This window comes from Nannospalax galili, unplaced genomic scaffold, assembly GCF_000622305.1.
Source record: "Nannospalax galili isolate Female #2095 unplaced genomic scaffold, S.galili_v1.0 scaffold888, whole genome shotgun sequence".
NCBI classification, from domain to species: domain Eukaryota; kingdom Metazoa; phylum Chordata; class Mammalia; order Rodentia; family Spalacidae; genus Nannospalax; species Nannospalax galili.
In genome coordinates, this window is record NW_008357921.1 from 978,142 (window position 1) to 1,002,670 (window position 24,529).

The 24,529-nt window shown below is 52.3% G+C and overlaps 2 protein-coding genes across 3 annotated transcripts in view; both read left to right on the forward strand.

The window, feature by feature from the left end:
* Positions 1-10,282, forward strand: part of Spns3 (sphingolipid transporter 3 (putative)) — a 53,098-nt gene extending 42,816 nt beyond the window's left edge. Inside the window, exons 9-12 of the mRNA XM_008855636.3 lie at positions 2,767-2,832; positions 8,724-8,822; positions 8,932-9,103; positions 9,953-10,282. Coding sequence (XP_008853858.2) covers positions 2,767-2,832; positions 8,724-8,822; positions 8,932-9,103; positions 9,953-10,155 — 540 coding nt within the window. The 3' untranslated portion in view covers positions 10,156-10,282. The remainder of the gene's footprint in view (positions 1-2,766; positions 2,833-8,723; positions 8,823-8,931; positions 9,104-9,952) is intronic.
* Positions 10,283-17,576: 7,294 nt separating this feature from the next.
* Spns2 (sphingolipid transporter 2) overlaps positions 17,577-24,529 on the forward strand; it is a 39,616-nt gene continuing 32,663 nt past the window's right edge. The window contains exon 1 of one of the 2 annotated variants that reach the window (XM_008855638.3): positions 17,577-18,161. In XM_008855638.3, the coding sequence (XP_008853860.1) occupies positions 17,795-18,161 (367 nt within the window). In that variant the 5' untranslated portion in view covers positions 17,577-17,794. The remainder of the gene's footprint in view (positions 18,162-24,529) is intronic. The other variant, XM_008855637.1, reaches the window with a different exon arrangement.

Below are 24,529 nucleotides of genomic sequence, written 5' to 3' on the forward strand. Positions count from 1 at the left end.
AGTGAGAAGAAGACTATATATTTTTCAAAAATAGAGAGAGAAAAAAAAATATATATATTTTTTGTGTGTGTGTGTGTGTGTGTGTGTGTGTGTGTGTGTGTGTGTGTGTGTGTGTGTGTGTACATGTGCCATACACATGTTATGGAGGCCAGAGGACAACTTGGGGAAGTCAGTTCTTGAATTCCATCCTGTGGATTCTGGGGATGGAGCTCCGTTCCTTAGGCTTGTAGCAAGTATCTTTACCTGCTGAGCCATCTCACTGACCCTTCTTTTCTTTTTTTTGAGACAGGATCCCTATGTAACCCAGGCTGGCCTCAAATTTGTGCTGGAATTACAGGCATGCAGCACCATGACTGGCTCTGTTTGCTTGATTTTTTTTTTTTTTCAGAGCTGAAGACCGAATCCAGGGTCTTCAAGCACTCTACCTCTGAGCTAAATCCCCTACCCCTGTTTGCTTGATTTTTTACTTGAGGAACCCAAGTCTGAACTAGCCATGGACATCACTGAATGAGAACCCAGTTTTTACCCTGCCAGTGGTGACCACAGATGTGTGTAACCAGGTCTCTTGCTCTAGAAGCACAGGATGTTGGTGCCATAGGAGCCTAGCTGGCTCCCCTCATCACTCTGTGGAGGTCGGGGGCGGGGGGAGAGGATCAAGGCCCAGAAACAGGGGTTGGGGAGCTCCCCAGGGTCTACTAATAGGTGTCCCAAACTTTGTGGCAGAGCCCCTCTTTGAACTAAGAAGGGGCTCCAGTACCTCAGGAGCCCCTGTAATTATGGGATTAAGAAGGCAGCCTCTCTTTACCAGCCCTCTGTCACACAAAGCCACAAGTAGAGTTATGGATTTGATGGCATGGTGCCCGTTTCCAGGTGTTTCTGAGGAAACCTGGCACCCTTAGGCAGCTTGTTCAACTTAAAAGGCCCCATTGTGGTTGGTGCCTCCCTCTGAGGGGCTCTATTTTGGGGTTGGGATCCACCCTGATCCAGATGGAGGAAGGAAAGGTATATTTCAGTATGTCCTATGGGTGTGGAGAGGGCAGGGAAGACACAAAACAGGAGGGTACATCCCTCTGGCAGCGGTTGTCTGGCCTATGTGGAGGAAGAGAGGACACAGACAGGCTGGAGTGTGGGGAGAGGAGAGGCTGCTGGCCTAGGTGGAGGTGGCCCTGATGACAAGGAACCATTGGGAGGACAGGTGTGTCGGCCAGGCTTTCATGTGGTCCAGGCTCTGGGTTGACAGGCCCTGTCAAGATGGAATGCAGGGCTGTGGCCTGCCTCACCCATCAGTGACTTCCTGCTTCCCACTACTGTGGGCGCCTAGCCCTTCTTCCAGGCCCAGAACAAGATCCACCCTGACCTCAAGGGCCTTCCAGTTTGGGTGCCAAGGGCCAGAAGCAGCAGTCACAGGCTGTGGAGTTGAATGGAAAGATCACAACAGCCACTTGGTCTCCATGACATGTCCCACCCTTCCTCTACCAGAGTGGGCCATCCTCTTGCCCCACCTGATGTGTTCATGCATTCCATTCTCTTGCTACTGCTCACAGGGGTTGTCTGCTCAGGGTGCTCTTGCAGCCCATCCTGACTGGCCTTTGGGGCTCTGTCAGGGCCACCTACCCAGGATTTTCTCCCCATCTGAAATCCCCTGACAGCCTTAGAAGGCATGGTGACTACTAGGGGGCCCTCGGAGCTCTTTGGGACAAAGGTCTCTCTACCCTCACTAATGCATAGGCCAGACACAGAGGAGAGGGACTCTCTAGAAAGCAGCCCTTGGGTCTGGGTGTCCTGGTTTGTGACATGGGTGCAATGACAGCCTTACTAAGCTACCTGACCTGACAGGGGTAAAAGAGTGACAAGGTGTGGCACGTAGTAGGCATTCTAGTGCTGGTCTTTTACTTCTCTTGCTTGGGGACATTAGGCCTTTGAGTCCCTGAGCCTGGGCTGCCCTGGGCATAACCCCGTGACTTTAGGAATTCCACCCGGTCAGTAAGCTCTCAGGATCTGGGAGAAGTGAGCCTTTTTCCTTTTTCTTCTGTTGCTTCATTAAGCTCTTCTTGAGTGAGGGGAATGAGGATTGTTCTAATCCGTTGGCACGAGGTAGTGGGGTTCAGGAAGCTGAGTGAGACAGGCCAGCAGCAGAAGACATTGGGAGCAGGGCAGGGGTGGGCACTGGATAGGGGCCAGAGGCTTTGCTCTGGGCCAGCGGTGACCTGAGACAAGCCTTGTCTTGACCGGGAATTGCCTTTGTCTGCACAATGGGTATGATAGGACTTGCTTATCTCCCTGCATTGCTCTGTGGATCTGGGAAAGAGGTGCCTGGGATAGGCCGTTTGAGGGGTTCTCAGGTACTTACTGGTATATGTAGTCCTGAGGCGAAAACAAAGAAAGGATGGGCAATCTCTGAGCCTTCCCACACTGAGTCTGTTTCCTCACCCTTGAATATGCTCTGGGAGTCCTGCTGCATCCTCCTGAGGCTCCATGGGTGACCCCAAAGGTTGGGTCCTGGGGGCCATATATATGGGCAAGTATGGTTCTCAGACCTGGGGTGTGGTGCTCACTTGGGGTCTCTGTTGCAGCTTGCCTACCTATCCTTGGGGTTGCAGTTCTAGATCCCTCACAGTTGTCAGTGAGGGATCTATAATGCCAGTTTCCATAATGTCTTCCTCTGAAGAGCCTCAGTTTCCCCTCTGCACAAGTGAGAAGGGATGCTTGGGAGGGGTGGGTGCCTGCGGTTGGGGCAGCCTCACCCAGGCCATCCTCTGTCCACAGGTGTTCCTGGTCCTTGGGAAGCTGCTTCTGTCCTGCAACTGGGCAGTGGTTGCCGACATTCTGCTGGTAGGTGTGGGCTGCAGGTTGGCCCTGCACTTTTGAGGAGCCTGTGGGGATTGGGAGGGACTTCAGAGGCCATCAGGGTGGTCAAGGCTACTTCACAGTTCCTGTGGACAAGGCACCCCCTCACTCTCAAATATCTCTGACCACCACCCCCATTCTGCTCATGGGCATGGAAACTCAGAGGGCAGATGCCTGGACCAAGGTCACACAGTGCCAAGGTTCTGAGCCAAGCCTGGAGCATAGGCTCCTCTCATTCCTCTCATCACCATGCTACTTCTCTTTTTTATATTTTATTTATTATTTTTATTTTATGTGTATGTGTGTATTGCCTGAATGTAGGTAAGTGTACCCGTGTTGTGCAATGCCCGCAGAGGACAGAAGAGACTGTCGGATCCCCTGGAACTGGAGTTATGGATAGTTGTTAGCTGCCAAGTAGGTGCTGGGATTTGAACCTGGGTCTTCTGCAAGAACAGTTAGTCTTCTTAACCACTGAGCCATCTCTCCAGCCCCACCATGCTACTTCTCAATTGGTGGGCTCCTTGGTCTGTATTCTAGGGTCACAGATGAAGGTGCTAGATTTAGGGTACTAGCCAATAAACTCAGCTGGTTCCAGCCTCATGGGTCACACAGGGGCTGGCTAGGCTACAATGAGACCTGATGCTGTCCCCACCACATGACTGTAGCATCCAGAATCCTGCTCAGTTCTTCCCTGGACTCACTCTGTGTTCAGCATCTGACTGCCAACCTCTGAGGAGGCAGATGGACTTTGAACACGCACCCTGAGTGCCCTCCTGATGCCTCTAGGCAGACTGGCACAGGCTGGTTCTGGGCACAGGATTCTAGGTGGCCTGACTGTTCCCAGGGCTGTCTGATGTAGGGGCTCAGGCTGGATTCTTGAGACAGACCTGGGCTTCAGCACTGCTGCCACTAGCTGGGTGACTTTAAGCAGGTTGCTTTGTGTTTCTGAGTCTCAGTTTCCCCTATACAGAATGGAGATAGGATGGTAGCACCAACCCTCAAGGATTGTTTTAAGGATGGAGTGAGATGACCTATGGGAAGTTTTACCCAGTATTTGGCACAGGCAATGTTAGGTAGGATTCTCATAGTGATCCTGACGTTTCTATGGCTCTTCTATCCCTTAAAGACATTCTGGAGTCCTAGAATCTGGGTTTGGAGGGGCTGTGGGAATGTGTGCATTGAATTAGTCAACAAGACCCTCCTGACTACTACTGTTGACAGGATGCTCACTCCCTGCTGTGGCCAGGGCTCAGCCCTGTCTTCAGCTCTGGTGACCCTATCAGCTTCAAAACTAGCCAGTCTCCCCTGACCTTCGCTTTACACAGGAGACCTGGACTTCAGCCCAGATAAAGCCACAGACCTGGTAAATGGCCTTGGGCCTCGGTTTCCTTGCTTATAAAAAGGGGTAATCATTACCTGCCTAGTGAGATGAACAAGACCGCCTACGGGAGCTCCCACCTCCCTACATAGCTCATCCTCTCTCAGGCAGTTCAAGCAGTACTGAACCTGCCCCCCACAGCTTCCTCCGCTTACCCCCCACTGTGGTCCCTTTTCCACATGACAGCCCTACAGATATGTGAAGGCTGTATCGTATCCTTCTGTCTGTGTCTGCAGGAATCATTAACCTGGCAGAGGGAGGCACTCTGCAGAGTTTAAGGGGAGTATGTCTACAGTAGTGGAGGGGGTGGAGGTGGGTTTTGGGGGCCAGCTGGAGTCTCGCCAGTCGGGGAGCTAGATGGAGCTGGCTGACCATATCAGCCCAGTTCTCAGCTCCCTGAACTCTTCCTGGCTTGGAGGCCTCTACCCCACAGTTAGCAAGGCTCAGCACCCTAGTCAGCTCTGTGCCCTCTTCCCTGCCCTCTCTCCCATCCCAAGGCCTGGGGCCCCCAATGATTCTTTTACTTGCTGAGGAAGCAGGTCCAACCTTTGTAGCCGTCATACTCCTAACTCCCTGGCAGAGAAACAGGAGTGGTAGGGGGCTCAGGAGGGAGTGATCTCAGATCTACAAAAGGCTCTCTGTGTACAGTAGAGTGGCATAGGTTTTTACAAGAGAAGGGATCGTGTGTAGATTTAGCAGAAGATGCCGGGAAGCCAGCCATTCACCAGGTAGCAGGGAACAGGTGTGGAAAGCAGGGTCCTTTGGGAGAAGCAGGGATAGAACCCAAGGCAGGAGAAGGACCTATGTGGGGGACAAGTGTGTGCAGGAAGTGGAGGAAGGTTTCCTGCACTGGCTTGCTCTTTCCCCTAAGGGGAGAGGTGATCTTCTCTTTTGGGTGGTCTGGACAGAGAGATTCAGGGGGACAGCTCTCAGTGGAGAGCCAAGAAGGTTTAACAGGAAAACAAAGTAGAGAGATTGTGGGTTCCTGAGGTGTTGGAGCCTGTGAGTGGGTGAGAGGGATGAGGACAGGGAGAGACAGCAGAGCCCGGTTAGGAGCCCTCTACAGCAATCTATCTGCTCTTCACACCCAGCCCTGCCTCTCACTAGCTTCAAGCCTTTGACCAACTCACTTAACCTCTCTGGGCCTTGGTTAACTCAGTTGTACAAATAGGTGGAAAGGTACTTTGTACTGATCGGTCATGCTCCAGGCTGAAAGGAACAAATGAGCTAAGGCCTGTACCCTGTATATTCCTGAGGAGGTGGCATTATCCCCTGCCCCCAACACAAATACCAAATCCTGCCTCAGAACACAGTTCTCTTTGATCCCTCCTCCACAGGGGAGAATCCAGGCTCTTTTGGAGAAGAGGCCCCAGGGGCTGTCTGCTCCAGTGGCTCTCACACTTCATTCTGGGCCTGTCATTGATTCTGGGCTATCTGATTGGGTGGGTGAACAGTAGGTACAGGGATTGCATTGCTAGTGGACTTCCTGCGGGGGCCTGACCCAGTAGTCCTCAGCATAGCTTCTGGACTCCTCTAGTCACCTCTCCAACCTGCAGATCCTTTGCAAACTTCCCACCATCCCTTTGTTCACCCACCCTCATGGGGAGCTCACTCCCTCAGCTCACTCCTTCCACCCAGTAGCCTCTGCCTCATGGGGGGCTTTGTGCTTAAGAAAAAGATCAAGCTCAGGTGCCAGCTAAGATGCACCTCTTCCTGACCCAGTTGTACTTCAGAGGGACTTGCTCCTTAGAAGGCCAAGAATTGTGTCTCTGTCTCTAAACCTGTTCAGGGGTTTCCATCTGCCTTCCAGCCCTGCTGTCTGGGCCCCACCCAGGCTGATCTTGAGTGGTTTATCCTACTCCCCAGTGTGGAGAGCAGAGCTGGAGGGTGTTCACTGCCTCTTCCACTGGGGCTCCAGCTCTGGCCATCAGGGTCCTCTCTCATATCCTTAGCATATCTTCACATTCATGGGGGACCTTCCTCTCCTCCTTAGCCCCTGTCTCAGTGCTTCCCAGCTCAGCCCTGCCTTCTGGGTAGCTGGCTGCTTAGGTGACTGTCTCACCATCTTAGGGGTGTTGGTCACAGGGGTTGAATGGAGAGCACAGGAGGCAGATTGCCGGGGAATTTGTACTTGATGGTTATCCCTCCAACTTTCTTCGAGGCCTTGACTGGCACTGCTCTTGCCCTGGGCTGTAGAGGGAACTGTTCTTTTGAGAAGGGTGGAACCAAAAACACATGTGTTTTTTGTCTCAGAAGGGAATAAGCCTAGAGTGTTGGGAACTCAAAAGCTACTCATTTTTAAAATTACTCCCCTGGGTTTGCCAGGTGCTGCTGGGCCCAGCCTTGGTCCCCTAGATATACAGAGATGTTGGGCACCCAGAGCAGGCAGGGAGCCCCAGCCCCAGCCCCAGCCCCACATGGACCTGTGTAGACACTTAGGGCCTCTGTTTAGGAAGCTGAAGCTTGCCTCTCCAGAACCTCTAGTGACTAATCACATAATTATGGGGTGAGAAGGAAGTCCTGGGAAGGTGCAAAACTGTGGTCAGTTCCTCCTCAGGCCTGTTGGCAGGTCCTGGAGTTGGCAGGAGGCCCAACTTGTTTTACCACCTGGGCCGACTGACTTGGCACCAATGACCCCCATACCCACTAATGGCCCACAGTGACTCCAGAGCCACTCAGCCCTGCCCACCTATGAGGCCCCTTTCCAGCAGACCCCCTGTGTCTGTGCTGTGGGGTTCTGGAATCCAGAGTTAGGTCCTTGGGCTCCTGTCTTCCCCTGGTCACACGGTCTCCTGTCTGGGGCACCCTTTGCCTGCTCTCTGTCAGACACTGATTCTCCTGCCCTTGGACAAGGCCACTGAGGAGCCTATCTTCTTTTTTTGTTTGTTTTTCGAGATATAGTCTCACTATGTAACCCTGGCTGGCCACTTGCTATGTAGACCTGGCTGGCCTCAAATTCAGAGAGATCCACCTGACTCTGCTTTCCAAATGCTGGGATTAAAGACATATGCACCATGCTTGGCAAACCTGTCTTAGTCTTTCTGTCCACCTTCTAAATACTGTGTAACAAACATATCAGCATTGCTGGAAATGCTGGCTCCCCTACCTCCTAACAGCTGAGGGGCAGGAGTCCAGGCCCGGGAAGGAGAAGGCCTGGGAAGGAGAAGGCCTGCCATCTAGTCTGGGCCCTGTTAATCTCTGTCTGGGCTTCCCTAGGCAATTTACTTACTCGCTCTGTGGAGGTTTTCTCATCTATAAAATGCGGGAAGTAATCATATCTCCCTCATGAGTTATTGGAGTTGATAAAGGGCATACAGGAAGCAGTCATTAAATGCTAGCAATTATTTATTATTATTATTATTATTATTATTATTATCATCATCATCATCAATTTTTTTCCTGATGCGTTCAGATGATGGGCACTGATGCATTGGGGACAGGGCTCCATAGCAGCAGTCTCCTTTGTGATTTCCATAGTGGACAATAGTTCTGGGCTTTCTCCTGAGACCAGCCTTCTAGAACATTCTATTTGGTATAGATGGTTGGCAGACTTCCACTAGTCCTTTCTGTGACTCATATCTTGTGGTACTCCAGGGATACATTAAGGGCTTTGTTACCAACACAGTTTAAGGGATAAGGAAGTAGCCCAAGAAAGGACCCCTCCTAGTTCCATGGGGCATGCATTTAACTCTGTGTGTGTGTGTGTGTGTGTGTGTAAAAACAGGGCCCTGAACCCTGAGAGGGCTTCACAGAGGAGGGTACCTAAAGGTAAGTCCTAAGTGATAAATAGAGCTTCCCCAGTTGGCTCAGCAAGGGAAAGGCATGCTGAGCAGGAGGCACAGCATGTTCGAGAGCCCAGAGCATACTGCCAGCAGGGCAGATGTTCATTGAAGCCTCTGGTATCAGCTGAATGACACTGAAGACAGCCCTCAAGGTGAGTACTATCATTATCCCTTTTAGAGATGAGAGACAGGCAGGAAAAGACAAAGGGACTTTGCCTAAAGTCACAGCTAGTGGGTGGGGATTGGGAGTGGACCCCAGACTGTCTGACTCCTCACCTTCTTGTGTGGAGACACATGGGCCTCCTTGGCACAGCTGCCCCCACTGCTCACATGTAGAGTTGCCTGGCTCCACTCCCTGCCAGTCTGCACAGCTGTCTCAGTCCCTGAGCCGAGACACTGTCCCACCACTGTGGTCGCAGCCGTGCCTGACTCTACCTGGCTGAAACATAAGCTCTCAAGAGTGTCTCTGTTCAGTGCTGAGCACCTCATGGCCCACCATCCCTTCCCTGGAGAGGCCTCTGGAGCTTCAGAGAGACCTGAGTCCTGGGGTGGGACTCTGGTCTTGGAAATCAGTGATCCCTTCCAATCATCCTCTGACCTGGCCAGCCTGCTACCCTCCAGACAGGGCCTTTGAAGGTGGGAACAGGAGGAGGCGGTGAGAGGAATCTCCTCTACCCTTGCTGAAGGCTCACTTCTAGGGTTTCTGTGTTTTGTAGTCTGTGGTAGTGCCCAGATGCCGGGGCACAGCAGAGGCGCTCCAGATCACAGTGATTCATGTCCTGGGAGATGCTGGCAGCCCGTACCTCACTGGACTTGTAAGGCACACCTGAGTTTGTATAGGGGAGGGTCTTGAGGAGGTACTACACTTGCTAAGGGCCTGAGGCCACCCACTGGGCCTAGCAGACACCCCTCCCTCCTTGGCAGATCTCCAGCATCCTGCAGGCCAGGCGCCCCAACTCCTACCTGCAGCGCTTCCTCAGCCTGCAGCAGAGCTTCCTGTGCTGTGCCTTTGCCATTGTGCTAGGTGGTGGCTGCTTCCTGCTGACTGCACTGTACCTGGAGAGAGACCAGGACTGGGCCTGGCAGCCTGGCACAGGTATTCTCACCCCTCATGCCCCTGCCGAGCTCCAGCTTGAACACCTCAGGACCAGGGAGCACTGGCTACTGCCTATACCCCTGGCCAGTTCTTTTGTTCATTCATTCCAAAGCATTTATTACACTTGTACCATGTGCCAGGCAAGGTAGCAGATATTGGAGAGAGACAGAATTAGCCCCAGTTTGAGCCTCACAAAGCAGACAACTCTGGTGACTGGAGACAGAAGAGAAACAGGGAAAGTGAGGAAATGTTTGATGTAAGTGCTATGAGACAAAAGGAGGAAAGAAAGTTGAGGGTGGTTCTCCCTGTACAGTGAGGTTGGAGTAAAGACCTGGAGGAAGTGAGGGGGCACGCCAAGAAGCTATCTGGTAGAAATTGCTCCCAGCAGTGAGAACAGCTAGCGTAAAGGCCTTGTGGTGGGAATGTGCCTGATGTATTCAGGACTGACAAGGTGGCCAGTGGGGCTGGAGCAGGAGTAAGGGGATGGTGATGGGAATGAGGACATCAGAGGAGAGGAGGAGTCCTTGGAAGGACTGTGCCTTTCACTCTGAGTAAGATAGGAGCCACTGGTTTCCAGTGGAGGAGCCCTAAGGGTCTGATCTGCTTTGTGGAAAACAGATTGCAAGGTGCCAGAGTTGAGGCAGAGAGGCCATAGAATGCTCTGTAATCTTCCAGAAGAAGCAGTGTTGCTAAGCTCACAGTCATGGCAGTGAAGGTAGTGAGAAGGGGTCTGATTTGGGATTTATTCTGCAAATAGGACCTCAAGAACTTCGTGATAGATTTTTCCAGTCTTGGCCCTAAAGCCCTTCTGCCACTTTTGGGGCTGGCTGAGCCCCTTTCCTCCAGCAGGGACTCTGGATAGCAAGGACATGGCCAGCAAGGACACAAAAAGACAAGACCTGGCACCAGCACCCCCACAGAGGAACCCTGAGCCCCTGTCCAGCAGTGAGCAGGCCCCACCCTGCTCACACTCATCGTTGGCTCTATCCACCTTGCCTGTGACTCAGGGACCCTGGCTGAGCTGTACTCCTGACTTGTTCCATCCCAGCTAGACAGCTGGCAGGGCCCAGGGGCTGACTGGAGACTGAGCTATCAGTGCCCCCCAGGGCCTTGTGTCTGTACCCAGCAGGGAGGCTAAGCCCTCAGCCTCGCTGCCCAGGGGTCCCTATTAAAGCATGACCAGTTCAAAGCCCTTGGATTTCAGGCCTACTTAGATCTTCTTGTTATTGATAGCTTCATGGAACTTCTGCAGGAAGAAGGAGTGGGGAGAGACGAGATGGGCAGGCCAGGCCAAGGATTCACAGTGGCCCCTAAGTTGGGAGAGATCCTGAAGGAGCCACTCAGCTTGGATCTCTGGGTGTCTCTATTAGTACAATTGCAGCGGCAACTGCATCTGAGCCATGCAGAGGGGCTCACGTGGCTGTGCATGCATGCATATTCCTGGAAGTACCTCTCCTTTCCTCCAGTCTATGCTTTGACCCCAGCATCTCTATGGGGAGGGTCAGCTCTGTGGGACTCACGCTTGGCACTGGGTTCTGAGCAGCTGGGCTCAGCGGGCCCTGCAGGAGATCAACAGCTTCCAGGCAGGCAACAGCAGGGAGGCATGTTCTTTTTGCCCATGACCCCTGCTTCTGTCTCCTCCCCTGGAGTCTAGCCAGGCGATCACTTGCTCACTCACTCCTTGCCCCCACTGCTGTGCCAGGCTGTGCCTGTCTCCCAGCATCCATGGGTAGAGCAGTCGCCCAGCCTCCTGCACAGCCCTAACCCTCACCCTCTCCATCCTGCCTCTTGAGGTTCCTCCCTTGCCCTCCATGTTGGCCATCACAGGTCCCAGGACCTGGGCCTTCCAGCTCAAACTACACCTGCTCACAGTGTCAGTTTTCCTCAGGAGTGGGCATCTCCAGGACAAGCAACCCCTGGCATCTGGAGCTCACAAAACAGCACCCTGAAGTTCTGAGGAAATGGGTCAGTGTGGAGAATTTTTCTCTGAGAAGGAGGTCACCATACCCCTCTCAGCACTCACTGGCTGAAGGATCAGGGCCACCTCTCAGCTATCTCTCTCTCAGCCACTGATTCTACAGTTCGGTTTGAAAAGCATCAAATGCAGATTTCCTAGCTAAGGCCCCATATAATTCTCACAGACTAGCTCCACAGAAGCCCAACTCCAGGGTCAGAACCTTCCACTTGTAAAGCTGTGAGGTTCAGCTTCCAGAAAATGGGTGGAGTCCAGTGGCTGAGGAGGAAGACCAGAAGTCTCAGTCATGTCAATTCTACCAACATGGATTGGCATCAGTGGATCCCATCAAGGTGTGGGGCAGTGAATCAGATTTCAGCCTGTCTTTGGATCCTCACAGCTCAAGGCAGGACAGGGAAACCCTGGGCTAGGCCAAGGGAGACACACCTCTTGTGAAAAACCTTCTAGGAGGTGACTTTGGAACTGGTAAGGGTAGGAGGTGTGGAAGAAGGGAACCCTAGACAGGGAGTACAGGGTGTGGGGCAGGAGGCACATGAGGTATCATGGAGGGGTGTGATATGGCTAGAGAGGAGGTATGCATGCCACCAGTAGGGAGAGGTTGTGGGAAAGCCTGGCTTGGGGGAGGGTCAGATACCCACCACAGCACTGCAGCTTTCATCCTTGTGATCTGGGGTCACTTCTTCAAGTGCATTCTGATGCTTGAGTTTCCAGGCCTCAGAGAGGTGGAATGCGGGGCAGGAGGCACATGAGGTATCATGGAGGGGTGTGATATGGCTAGAGAGGAGGTATGCATGCCACCAGTAGGGAGAGGTTGTGGGAAAGCCTGGCTTGGGGAGGGTCAGATACCCACCACAGCACTGCAGCTTTCATCCTTGTGATCTGGGGTCACTTCTTCAAGTGCATTCTGATGCTTGAGTTTCCAGGACTCAGAGAGATGCAATGCTCATCCAGAGGCTTATAGGGTATTATCATCCAAAGCAGTATGGGGAATGCCAGAGCTCTGGGGCAGGGGGTCCCTGGGAGGGACAAAGACCCTTACCTCATCTACAGTCAAGTCAGGCCCCAGCTTCTCTCAGCTCTCATCTTCTGTCTCTTTGGGGCCAGTCCAAGTGGGCTAAGGTCACAGGTGTGGGTCTGTGAGAGGTGTCCCACCACTCAGAGCAGAGGAGTATGGTAAACAGAAAGCATCTTTCCGCCTGAAGGGCACTTGTTGGGTAATCCCATTCATTGAAACTCTGAACTTGTTTGTTGGGAATGTCAACAGGAGTGAAAATACTGCTCATCGGGACAAGTCCCCAAGCCTGACACTGCTCACTTCTCTATTAATAATGACTCAGCTCCCAGGGACATCCAGGCAGGCAGGTGTGTCTGCTTATGTATGCTCAGGAGGCCGCTTGGTGCGTGTCCATGGGAGGGGTGCTTGGAGCCTGGTGAAGGAAGCCTTCCTTCCTCTCTGTCCTACAGCTTGGTGGGGGTTGAGTATGTGCATCTAGATTCCTGCACTGGCCTGTTCCTTTGTGACCAGCCATTGATCTGTTTGTCCCTCTTCCTGAAGTGGGTGACTCTCCGCCTTGTCTGGGTGGGCTTTTGAGGTCATTGAGCTAACAAAGTTTCTATTGAAGAGTCCAACAAGGGACACTGATGATTGTTGGAGCTGTGCTTTACTCCAAGGCCCAAAGTTGGGAGGGTGACCCTTCTGGGTGGCCATATCAGTACAGGTTATGGACCTGTGTGCAGCAGAGATGGACTGACTATCTTAAGTAGGAAAGGGATTTATTGGCAGCATAGCAGGAAGTTACAGTTAAATTTAATAGGAAGATTAGAGATTTAGAAGCCAGAGTTCTTACACCAGCTTTTAAATTAATTAATTATTTTTCAGAGCTCCAAACATTTTCCCCTATTCTTTTCCTGCTTACTTAATTTAATGCTCTAGGCATAAGAGTCTAGTTGGGTTAGCTTGGATCTATGTTCATGTCTTGATTTATAGCCCCATTAAGACCAGGAAACCAAGAGAGCTGCTAGAAAGAAGAATAAATTAATTCTGATCCTCGAAACCAAACAACAAGGTCAGGGTGTGGCTCAGTGGCAGTGCTTTTCTAGCATGCTTGAGGCCCCAAGTTTGATTCCTAACACCAAAATGCTGAAGAAAAAAAGTGACCCCCCCCAACAATGGAAGCACCCACTCAATGACATGGGGCAGGCTACTGGCATCTCCACAGGGTTTTGAAGGGGCTTGGGGTCAATGTCTTTCTGGAGTCTCTTTGTTTCTGATCATCTTGGGCCATGATCAAAGGGCCATGAAGCATCTATAACTTAGAAAGTGTTAAAAATGTTCAAATGCAGAACAGGAACTTGTATGTGAGTGGGGACTCAAAGCCATCTGTTATGAATGGGAGGGAGGCAGAAATGAAGTGTTCAGAGTAAAACTCATGCTTCAGGGCCTGACTTGGGGGTGAGGGGGCTGCTCCAGTGAGTCCTCAGCATGGCAGCAGTAGGAGCAGAGTAGGGAATGCCTTCTCTCCAGTCAGGTGGTGATCTGCAGGAAGGCTGCTTAAAGGGTGGAGGAAGGTGTCATCATGGAGAAAAATTCCTTTTCTAGAGGGACCAGGATTGGAATCTGGCTGGTTTCTGAGTCATTCAGAGCGACAGATACATGATGCAAATCAACACATATTTCCTGCACCTGCTAAATGTCATTTGCTCATTCAATCAACAAACATTCTCTAAGCACTCCCCTGCACTGAATGGTGAAGATGAATCAGCCAAGGGATGGGCCCTCGAGGCTCATGTCTTTGTAGGGGGTGGGGTGGTGGTGAACTCTACAAACATAATCAGACTAATGTCTTTGGTGTGACAGAGAGATATACAGGTTACCAAATAGCCACAAGGAAAACATGATTGGTTATCCAGGTGGGTAAGGGAAGGCTTCCAGGAGGGAAGTCAAGTCTCTGCTGGGCCTGTAAAGGACCAGCATTAGGAGCCAGCTAGGCAGGCCTAACTAAAGGGTCAGGGGAGGGGGGGCGGGGGAGGGGGTTGTGGGTGTGACGCTCTCCGTGGTCCTGAACCATCATTACATTAGCAGAACAAGGGCTTTTCTGTCAAAGGGCCAGTGACCCAATTCTTATCACTCATCCAAGCTCCAGGAAGTATGACTGTGTGTCTGGGGTGCCCTGTGTCCAATGTGCTTAAGATGGATGGGAGGCTCTGAGGCTGGAGACTCATGGGTCAGGAAGGGTTGTGAAGCTTTGGAGATTTATGGAGAGGTTTTGTGCCAGGCAGTGATGGGGCACAGGCATGGTTTGGAAGGTTACTAACAATCACTATGGATGAGAGCCTGGAGGTGGCTGTGGGACTAGGCGGTTCAAGTGAGATACCTAGCAGTCTGAGATATGTCAGTGGGGGTGAACTCAGAATGAAATGGTGACATTGTAGGCCTATAAATGATGCTACAGTGAGGGTAGATTTTGGGGAAGGAGGGAGAGTTCAGTTTGGGATGTGCTGAGCTTAAAGTATGTGTGGTATCACTGGGGTGGACATACAGGAGATTGTATGTTGATCTAGAACTTGGCAATGAGGCCTGTCTAGAGGTGGAGGTCAGGGTGTCATAAACAAATGTACAATCACTGAATGCCTAGGTATAGGTGAAGGCTGCCCAGAGAGTGTGCCAAGTGACAAGAAGTCACCATGTCCTGAACCTGTGAGATTCTCCCAGAGGGGAGAGGGAGTGACCTCCAAATTATCAGCTTTGGAGGAGCTGGTCCATTTCTCACAATATGTTCTGCTGTAGTTTTAGAGAATGTTCTGTGATCAAGTCTGTGTGGGAACAGGACATCTTCTACATCCCTCTGGGATACTCACAAGGTACATGTTCATAGAAAAGACTCTGAAAAGACCCTCAATAAAGAAGCTTCTTTGTTTACCCCACCATTTCCCAAATATACTTGTTCTTGGAGTAATGGTCAGTGATGTCCTGTGCCCTATTTGTTTCAGAATTTGTTGTTGAGGCAGGGTCTTGCTGTGTAGCCAAGAATGGAGCTGATGAATGAATACAAAAGGCCCTGGAGTCATCTCTGAGTTCAACATCCCATTATGCACAGAAGGAAACAGTACTCCTGAGGGCAGAGTGGTGAAGCAGGGGAAACACTGGATTAGAAGGTAGCCACACCTGGCTGTAGTCACCCATTCATTCACCCTTTACTAAGCCTGTGACCTTGGGCAGATTGCTTCTTTTCTCTGCACCTCTTAGTTTCCTCATCACTAAGATAGAAATAATAACCTGCAGGCCCCCTGACCAATGGTCTCAGGATGCTGCCAGAGGTTTTCAGAAAGCCTTCATCTGCCCACAGCCTCAAAGCCACACAGAAAGGGCTTATTCTTCCCATCACCCTGTCCTTGGTGGCCCTTTATCCTACACGGGACCAACTCTAGAAACTGCGTTTGAGTTAGAACCCACACAGTGGGAGTGGCTGGCTTACTTGGTGGCAAATCAGGCATCCCCTAAATTCAAAGGACTCAAAAGTCTGTTCTCTTTCCCTGCTCTGGAATCTATTGCCACCAAGGGGTGGAGAGGGAGGGCAGTGGATCAAAGATTAAAACTTCCTCTCAGGCAGGGCTGTTAAAGGATGAAGTTTGAGGATGGGAGAGGGAGCATGGGTGGGGTGCAGAACCATGGCTGTCTCCTTCACAGCAGGGCAGCATCCACAGCAGACTGTACTCTAGTTGGCACCATCACACAGTCTGAAGATCATTACAGGGGCAGGTCACCTGCTAGTCACCTGTCATTCCTGACCACCCAGCAAAACATCCCCCGACTGACTTTGCAGGCCTGAGTTTGGCCAGCTCGAAAGAGGCAGAAGGCAACTTACAGAATGAAATCTGTTTTCCTAATCTCCTCGTCACAGTCATTCATACTCAACACACTGAAGCATATTTTTAGTCACTTCACAAAATTTAAGACACCTCAAAGGTGCCAAGAAACACCAGCTTGGGGATTAACTCTGTTTACTCAAGACAGTGGGGGGGTGTGCATCATCCATTGGCTATGCCATGACTCACTGTGGCCAACACCTTTACAAGATGTACCTTGTTGTCCATGTTGGCTTTGAAGCACCCTGCAGTAGCACAGGAGCTCCCAGCCCTAGACGATGATTTCAGAGCTCTGGGTTAGTGTCAATGTAGTCACCGACTGTTTGTGATGGGATCACTTGGGTGTCCTGGAACCTGTCTGTTAAACAGGCAGAAACCACTGGATTTCTGAGGGTCTGTCAGTTCTAACATTTTATCCTTTTCATTTTGTACAGGATGTATTTTGGCATTGAAGAATGAACCAAGGGCTTGACATATGCTAGGCAAGCACTGTACCACTGAGCTATACTGGATAGATCAGGTTAGCCTTGAACTCCCAAATGATGGAATTATAAGAGTGTACTTCCATGCCCAGCCTGAATTTTAATTTCAGTCAAAGTTCTAAAGTGATGAATGGGAGAGAGTTTCAGGGGAGTTTCACAGAACCACAGAACCTCTGGGTCAGAGTGGTGAAGGCAGTTCTGAATACAGAAACCACCAGCCATTCTCCAGAAGTGACAGAATCCTCCCTGCAACCCATAGTCTCCAGAATCCCATCTTCCTATCTACCCCCAGATAGAAGGGGAGATCCAGAAAGATAAGAGGAGTCTTGTACAGTCATGCCACACCCCAGAGCAGAGCTGGACTAGTACCAGCTTCCTGACTTCCACCAAGGGCTTTGAGGAGGTGGTACCCTTAGATAGGATGTTTCTCCTCACCACCATCCCGTTCTTGGCTGTGTTTGAGACAGTTTCTCTCCTGCTTCAGCCTCTCAAGTGCTCGGATTACAGGTGTGCAATGCCATCCCTGGCTTTGAGAAGATCCTCCTGATTTTCTTGGGCCCTTAATTGGAGCCCTGGCTCTCAGGAGCTTCACTCTGTGAGGCAGGGATAGAGTATGGATGCACCCAAGCGTGGGCCCAGGTTAGGTGGTGGCCTGGAGCTGTTTCCCTGGAGAGGCGGGCTACGCAGTTTTCCAAGTCTGGGAGAAGTCTGGGCCTACCAATCATTCTTTTTAGGCGCTCCCCGAGATGATCAAGGCCTGTGAGTAGCTGTTGGAGTCACCAGCTTCCAACAGGTGCCTGTGTTTTGAACATTTGAGATCTTTCTCTCCAGGTTGCCCAAATGCGTAGCTCAAGCTGTGGACCTCTCCTTTCTCTGCCTGGGGTCCCCTCTCATGGTAGGAACTGGGTGGAGGGCGTTGGGTAGGGCATGGGGCATCCTACTTCCCGCACCCTACCCTCAGTTCCTAGGTCCCCGCAAATTCCCTCTGGTCCGGGTGGGTTCCGCGGCCACAGGGCGCAGGCGTGACTGCGCCCCCGTCAGACCGATGGGACTGTGCAGTTGGGCTGTTCCCCCCTACCCCCCGGGTCAGCACGTGCGGGGCGGGGTTGTGGCCGGGGCCGGGAGGTGATTGGGCGCGAGTCTGGTGGGCGGGGCCGGGCCGCAGCTGTCAGAGCCGCCGCGGCGACGGCGGCGCGTCTGGCTGAACAGTAGCAGCGCAGCAGCCGGGGCCGGAGCCGGAGCGCAGAAGCCGACGGGGCCCGGCCGGGATGGTGCAGCGGCGGCTTAGTGGCGCACGCACGCACTGAGCGGGCCCGTCCTGGGCCCCGAGCCCCCCGCGCCCCCCGCCGCCCCCTGGCCCGGGCCGGCATGATGTGCCTGGAATGCGCCTCGGCGGCGGGCGGCGCGGAGGAGGAGGAGGCGGACGCGGAGCGGCGGCGCCGGCGCCGAGGGACGCAGCCAGGGGCTGGTGGTGGCGCTTGCTGCGGGACGCGGGGCGCCGGGGGCGCTGGAGTCGTGTCCGCAGACGATGAGGTGCAGACGTTGTCCGGCAGCGTGAGGCGGGTTCCGTCCGGACCCTCCAGCATCCCCAGCACCCCGGGCTGCGCAGCGGCTGCCAAAGGCCCCGGAGCACCGCAGCCCAAACCTGCCAGCTTGGGTCGAGGGCGGGGGGCAGCCGCTGCCATCCTGAGCTTGGGCAACGTGCTCAACTATCTGGACAGGTACACCGTGGCAGGTGAGCAAGTGCCCCACCCAGCCCGGGGACCAGAGCCCCTCCACCTCAGATACCCTAGGGAGCTTTTGCGTTCCAGTCCCCTTAGATCCAAGCCCCCTGAGGAGTCCTTAAGGACCGGCTAGTTAGACATAACTGGGCAACGATGCTCTTGTGTTCCTCGGGCCCAACCCAGAGCCCCCCATCCCCCGCCTTCCCCGGGTCAGGGGTTGGAGGAGTCCCCACTCCTGGAGCAGCCAGTGCTTCCTCGCCAGCCCTCAACGACCCATCCGTTGTCCTCTCCTCTGAGTCTCCTTTGCGTCCCCCTGCCTTCTTGCGTGTGCGCCCCCTCCCGCCGCAGCCGCAGGTACCGGGGCCTCTCCTCTTCCCCCAGCCCAGGCCGTCTGTGCGTCCATGGTCCGTCAGTTCCTTCCTTCCTCGGCCGCCGCCACCCCCCGGCATGGTGCGGCGAGTGTGTGCGCCCCTTGCGGGTGTGCGCCAGGGAGCCCGACTGTGTGCGCGCGTGGTGGCGCGGATGTGTGTGTGAGCTTGTAAGCGCGTGGCTGACAAAGGCTCGGGCCTGCGGGGAGCCGAGGGAGGGGAGGGGCGGGTCCGCGTCGCCTGGGGACCCGGGATGCGGTTTGCAGCTGGCCCTGGCTAGAGGCCTGGAGACGCCTCCCCCTGCTCTATGGTGCTTGGGGCCTGGGGCAAGACATAGGCCTCTGGGGCTAAAGTGCGGTGGCCTCATCCTCCCGGGCATCTCTGAGAATCAGCTCTAGGTTTTGGATTGAGATGGATACAGCTGAGTTCTACTCTCAGATTTGCACTGGGTGTGCTTAGTGTGTGACCTTGGGCCAGTCTCAGCTTGTGTTTAGGACTGTTTCCCCGCTTGTGAGTTGATTGATCCCTGGATCTCTTGGGCTGGATGTGGTTCTGCAATTCCATTCTGCTGTTTTTCTCCTTGTCTTTTTAGGGGTCAAAAGGTAGGGGCTTGTCCTAGATGGAGCTGGCCCTGCTTAGAGTAATGCAACTTCAAGAGGAAAGGAATCTGGCCAGACTGGACTTGGGGGCTCCCTGTGGAGGAGTGCAGTTCTGGGGATCAGGCATGTGGGCCAGAGCCTGATGGGAGAGATAGAGAGGAGAGAATGAGAGCAAGAGCGACAGAGAGAGAGAGAGAGAGAGAGAGAGAGAGAGAGAGAGAGAATGGGAATTTTGCATAGATCCTAAAGAAAACTTGGGGTGATGGGAAAAGAGAACCCTGGCATAAACCACAAACCACCTGGGTATCTGAATGCTCTTCTCTGGGCCTCAGTCTTCCCCTATGTTAAATGGAGTTTTGTGTCAAGTGGAAGGGAAGAACTCTAATGGGAGAACAGAGACTACCCCCTCCCCCACTCCTGCAGGCCCCTTCCCCCATCAGAGGCTTCCCTGTTGGTCTGGCAAGTAGCGGCATGGCATAACCCCCATGAGTGCACCAATCCATCATGCATGTGCTGCACTGCCTGACACTTTAGAGCTTAGGTGCCACCCTGTGAGGATAAGTCAGAGAACAGGGGGATCTTCAGTCTGCAGAAGAAGCTCTGCACAGCTTGGGGAACCAAGGTCCATGGACAGCCCTGTCCAAGATGGCCCAGAAGGTAAGACAGCAAAGCAGACGTTGGACCTGCTTTCAGCTTTGGCCTTCTCTTAGCTGGGGAGTGATCAGTGCAGCTTCTGGTGCTGTGACATTTTCCAACTTGTTTTTTTAAATTTCTTCTGGCTCTAGATCACTACCTCTGAGTTTCTTAGGGAAACTCACTGCCAGGGACAAAGAGGGGGAGGTGGAATTGGAGGCAGGGGGCTTATCTACCTTCACCAATACTTGGGTCAGACTGTCAGAATGGGAGAACAAGATAGCAAATTTCTGGTGAATTAGGGGGAGGGGGAGTAGGGAGGAAGGCTCAGAAAGCTCTAGACACATACCCGCCTAAGCTGTGTGACGTCCCCCTTGTCCTGCCCAGGGTAGGAGCTGGTTTAGCACTCCCATCCCATCCTATCCCATCTCCAACACAGCTCATACTATTTCCTCTCCGGATAAGCCTGCCTCCCTCTCTTTATGATTGCCTTCCCTCTCCCTGCCCCTAAGTTCAGTTTTTAGGAATATTTACAATCTCTATGGTAACTACCATAGCTTTTGGGCCTTGTGCTAGCACCTGAGTCCACCTGTTGCCTGCTGGCCCTGCTGTGACAGAGTCAGGGATATAGACACTCTGCTGAGCCCTTAGGATTCTTTTTTTTGGGGGGGGGGTTGAGACCGGGTGTCCCTGTAACCTCAGCTGACCTGGAACTTGCTATGTAGACCACTGGCCTAGATCTCACAGAGATCCTTCTGCCTCTGCCTCCCAGAGTGCTGGGATTAAAGGTGTGTGCCACCACCATGCCTGGCTTGCCCTTAGGATGTTTGTGTCTACTTGACCCCTGAGAACCTCACAGGCAGGCCAAAGCAACCTCATCAAAGCATGAGGAGTCCCTGCTCTCCTTATAACCCTTTGGTATCGTTCTCTTTTCTCACAGCATGGGCCAGCTCTGTCCAAAAGGAGTACAATGAAACCACATATAAGCATCAAAATTTGTGGTTGATCTGCAAAAAATAAAAAAAGAAAAACAAGTGCAATTAATATATTGTATTTTATATGTGTGTACATATGTGGGTCCATGTTTCTGTGGGTGTGTATATGTGTGCAGGTGTGTGTAGAAGCCAGGGGTCAGCCTCTGGTGTCCTTCCTCAGAGCTGTCTAGCTTTTTTTGAGATGGTCTCTCATTGGGCTGGGGCTTGCCAATTAGGTTAGACTTCCTGGCCAGTGAATTCCAGGGAGATACCTGTCTCTTCCTCCCCAATGCTGGGATTAAAAGCACATGATACCACAATTGCATGATGCTATGCCTGGTTTTTATTTTTATTTGTCTTTTTTTTTCTGGCTTTTATTTTTAAACATCTATTTATTTTGTGTGGGTATGGGTGTGGAGGTCAAAGGACAGCTTGCAGGAATTGGGCTTGAACTCAGGTCTTCAGGCTTGGTGGCAAAAGCCCTTATTTGTGGAGCTGCCTCACAATCACACCCCCACCCCTTTTTAACAGGGGTTCTAAATATGGGACTCAGGTCCTCTTGCTTGTACATCAATCACTTCATTGGACCAAGTTATCTCTCTAGCTCTGATATATTTTATTTTTATTTATTTATTTTTAATTTTATTTATTATTTTTATTTTATGTGTATGCGTGTATTGCTTGCATATAGGTAAGTACACCCGTGTTGTACAATGCCCAAGGAAGTCAGAAGAGGCAGTCAGATCCCCTGGGACTGGAGTTACAGACAGTTGTTAACTGCCATGTGGGTGCTGGGATTCAAACCTGGGTCTTCTGCAAGAACAACCAGTGTTCTTAATCACTGAGCCATCTCTCTAGCCCCTGATATATTTTATTTATTTAACTTTATATGTCTAACATGTTATGTTGTGTTACTCAGGGATATTTTGCATTTCTATTCATACTGTCTTCCAAATCCAGTGCATGATTTAGCATCACAGTACAGGTCATACTCATAGTAGCTAGGGTCACTGGTGGGTACAATGACTGTCTAGTGTCTTTGCCAATGGAGTTCAGATGCAGGTGCTTTAGTTTTCCAGCCTTGCCAGCTGTGGGACCTTGCGGCCAGCATCTGGGCCTTCTGTGGGTCCAGTCCTCCTTCCACCTCCAGTGGTGTGGAATGAATGAGAACTTACCCACAGCACCTGGGTGGAGACCAGGTATCTAGGAGAGCTCCATAAATGTCAGCTGTCTACTTTTTCTTGCAGAGGTCCAAGCCGTGTGCCTGACCAGCATGTCCTTCCTTATTCTCTGTGTATGACACTCTCATTCAGACTGTCTTTTAGGGTGCCTTGTGAGCCCCTCCCTTCTGCACCAGGGTTGGTCTCCATCCTGTGAACTCCAGTGGCTTCTGCCTGTGTTAGTGCCACCCTGTGATCCAGTAATTATGGGCTCTCCTCCCCATGAGAACCCCCTGAGGGCAGCAGGCCTCAGACCTGGCAAGGAGGGCCAGGCCCCCACTGGCGTTGGTTCACTTGGATAATGTTGAGGAAGCCTAGCAACCTTGTCTAAATCCTTCCCTTTACCTCTTTGTACAGATGGGGACAAGGAGAACAAAGGCACTTACCTAAGGTCCCATGGCACACCCCAGTGCAGCATGCTCCCCAACCCCAGGATCCTCTGGTGGAGTGGGAGGGCCTGTCCCTGCTTCCAGCCTAGAAGCTCAGGGAGTCTATGGGCCAGGGGAAGAGCTCTCTTGGGTAGATGAATTGTGTTTCCATTTAGCTCAGGCAGTTTAAGCTCCCCTACATGGTTTCTTAGCCCCTACAGGTAGGGCAGCCACCCACTCTGTGTTCTGAGCCCCCCTGTGGCTGCTAGCCCCGGAGGAGGAGGAAACCCCTGTGGTTCCCTTCAGCTCTGCTTCCTGGGGGTAGAACTGCCTCTGTTCCTGAACTCCCATTCTTCGGAGGGTGACCATACTTGGCTCCTGGAAGCAGGCCCAGCCAGAAGGAGCTGGTCCAGGCTTTAATTATGGTTGATGAATGACTATTTGACAACTATCATCCTTTCCCAACTTCTCTGGAGCACCTGTGCCCTTCCTGAGACCTATTTTCTGTCCGTTTGAACTAGCTTGAGGTACTCTGGGCACCTGGAGTTGAGCAGTGTGGGGACTGGTGAGGAGAGGCAGAGCCTTACCCTGGGGGCGTCCTTTTCTGCCAAAGAAGCTGAGACCAGTATCCATGGCAACCGCTCACTAACACAAGCCCAGAAGGAATGATGAGCACAGGGACCCCGCCAGGAACACAGGCCTGCAGGGAGTGGGGCTTCCCCTGAGCCACAGGGCTGGGTTGCTAGCCATGGTGCCAGGCTGGGGTTTACTCACCTCCCTGCTCTTTGTTTCTCAGTCTAGCTGAGTATGTCTAGAGCAGGCAGATAGGGAAACTGAGACCCAGGAAGTCAAGCCATGCTCCAAGACCTTGTGGTTCCTTGGCTATCTCTTGGAATAAAAATAAACACTGCCCTTGCCACCTTGTGTGGCCCTGCCCTGGCCACTGACACATCCACACTGTGGGGAAATCCCTACTAGGGCTCTGGGCGTGGCATCCAGTGCACCTTCTAGCAGCCAGTCCCCAGGTGAGCTTTGGTGTCCTGGAATGCCAGGTGACTCACTGCCAGCTCCCCAGCCCCTTGCTCCTGCTTCCTCTTCAAAATTCTTCCTGTTGTTCCTGCCAGCACTGTTGACCTCTCAGATGAAGTGCCTAAGGCCCCTTACAGCCCTGGCTAGGCCTCTGTGTCCCGTTTTGTGGTTGGGGCAGGAAGGCTGCAAGTTACAGCCTGGTTTGAGTGTGAGGCAGCTCTGGACAGAGCTGTTTGAAGAGGGGGAGCCTCATCCCTTCCCCAGACCCTTCTGAAAGAGGAAGTGGCTTTTGTTTCTGCCTGGGTATGGGACCTGAAATCTTGAGGATGGAGGGAGATAAGGAGTGAACCAAAACGAACACTTGCTTCATCCCCAGGTCCTGGACTGAACGTCCCACTTCTGGCTCTGCCAGCTTTGCTGTGTGATTCAAGGAAGATCCTCAGTGTCTCTGATTTCCTGAATCTATATTCAGTGACTTTTTATCTCTCTTGCTGTGTCAAGGTCTCGCTTCAAGGGTGTTGTGGGCACTTGGTGTCAGGAATGCTTGCTTGCTGGCCCTGGCTCTGCATGCTCCTGCCTTTTCCAGGACCATTAGGTCTGGTCCCCAGGAGCTGCAATCACCAGCCTATTTCCCTTTGGATCCTGTCAATATCTACCCTTGTTCCAGAAAGTCTCTCCATTCTCTAGGCTGAGCCAGGTGCTTGATTCTTTTATTTAACTATTTTTAAGACTGGGTCTCATGTAGCCTAGGCTAGCTTCAAACCTGCTGTATATCTTAAGGATGACCTTGAACTCCTGATCCTCCTACCTCTACTTCCCAAGTGCCAAGATTATAGGCATGTGCCACCACCCCTAGTTTATGTGGTGCTAGGGACTGAACCCAGGACTTCAGCATGCCAGGGAAGCAGTCTACCAACTGAACTACATCCCCAACCCAATGCTTTGTTTTATTTATTTTATTGATTTTACTTTATGTGTATGAGTATATTGCCTGCATGAATGTAAGTGCCCCTGTAGAGGACAGAAGAGAGTGTCAGATCCCCTGGAACTGGAGTTACATATGGTCGTTAGCCATGTAGATGCTGGGCTTCAAATGTGGGTCCTTTGCAAGAGCAGCTAGTGCTCTTAACTGCTGAGTCATCTCTACAGCCCTTATTTGTGTGTGTGTGTGTGTGTGTGTGTGTGTGT